This window comes from Condylura cristata, unplaced genomic scaffold (assembly GCF_000260355.1).
Source record: "Condylura cristata isolate star-nosed mole 26May11 unplaced genomic scaffold, ConCri1.0 scaffold00002, whole genome shotgun sequence".
NCBI lineage: Eukaryota > Metazoa > Chordata > Mammalia > Eulipotyphla > Talpidae > Condylura > Condylura cristata.
In genome coordinates this window covers 270,679-271,226 of record NW_004567103.1, presented here as the reverse complement: position 1 = coordinate 271,226, position 548 = coordinate 270,679, and the positions used below count along the sequence as shown (strand labels likewise).

Below are 548 nucleotides of genomic sequence, written 5' to 3'. Positions count from 1 at the left end.
GGCACAGCCTAGGTGGGCATAGACAGGCCTGCTGGGCGCGCCTCCTCGCCGGCCCCCGCGGTGTGGGCAGCAAGGGAGCGAGCTGAGTGGGTGCATATGCTCCGGCCCTCGGGACGCCCCGTGAGGGGAGTGCGCCCCCGCCTCACGCCGTGGCGGGCAGAGAGGGTGCGCAGGCGCCTCCCGGGTCCGGCACGAAGTGGGTCGGGCAGTTTCGAGCCCTGTACCCTCCGCCGCCCCGGCCAAGTGCCAGGGGACGCTGCGGGGCTGCGCCCTCGGCCAGCCTCTGCTGTGCCGCCCGCGAGGGCGCCTCCCGCCCGGGGTGTGGGGCTCGGCCTGGGCCCCCCGCTGTGGGCGTGCTGAGAAGCCGGCTCTCCCTGTGTTGCAGCCCCCCAAAGTGAAATGCCTGACCAGGATCTGGCACCCCAACATCACGGAGACGGGCGAGATATGTCTGAGGTGAGTCCCCGCGCGAGCAGGGCGTGGCCCTGTGAGGACTCGCCCCGGCCGGGCCCGGGAACTCCCACCGGGGGGCGGCGGGGTCGGCGGCC

The 548-nt window shown here is 74.6% G+C and overlaps 1 protein-coding gene across 1 annotated transcript in view; it reads left to right on the top strand.

The window, feature by feature from the left end:
* The window catches only part of UBE2F (ubiquitin-conjugating enzyme E2F (putative)), a 37,594-nt gene that overhangs the window by 34,802 nt on the left and 2,244 nt on the right, over positions 1-548 (top strand). Inside the window, 1 exon segment of the mRNA XM_012725138.1 lies at positions 131-508. Within this exon segment, the coding sequence (XP_012580592.1) occupies positions 131-508 (378 nt within the window).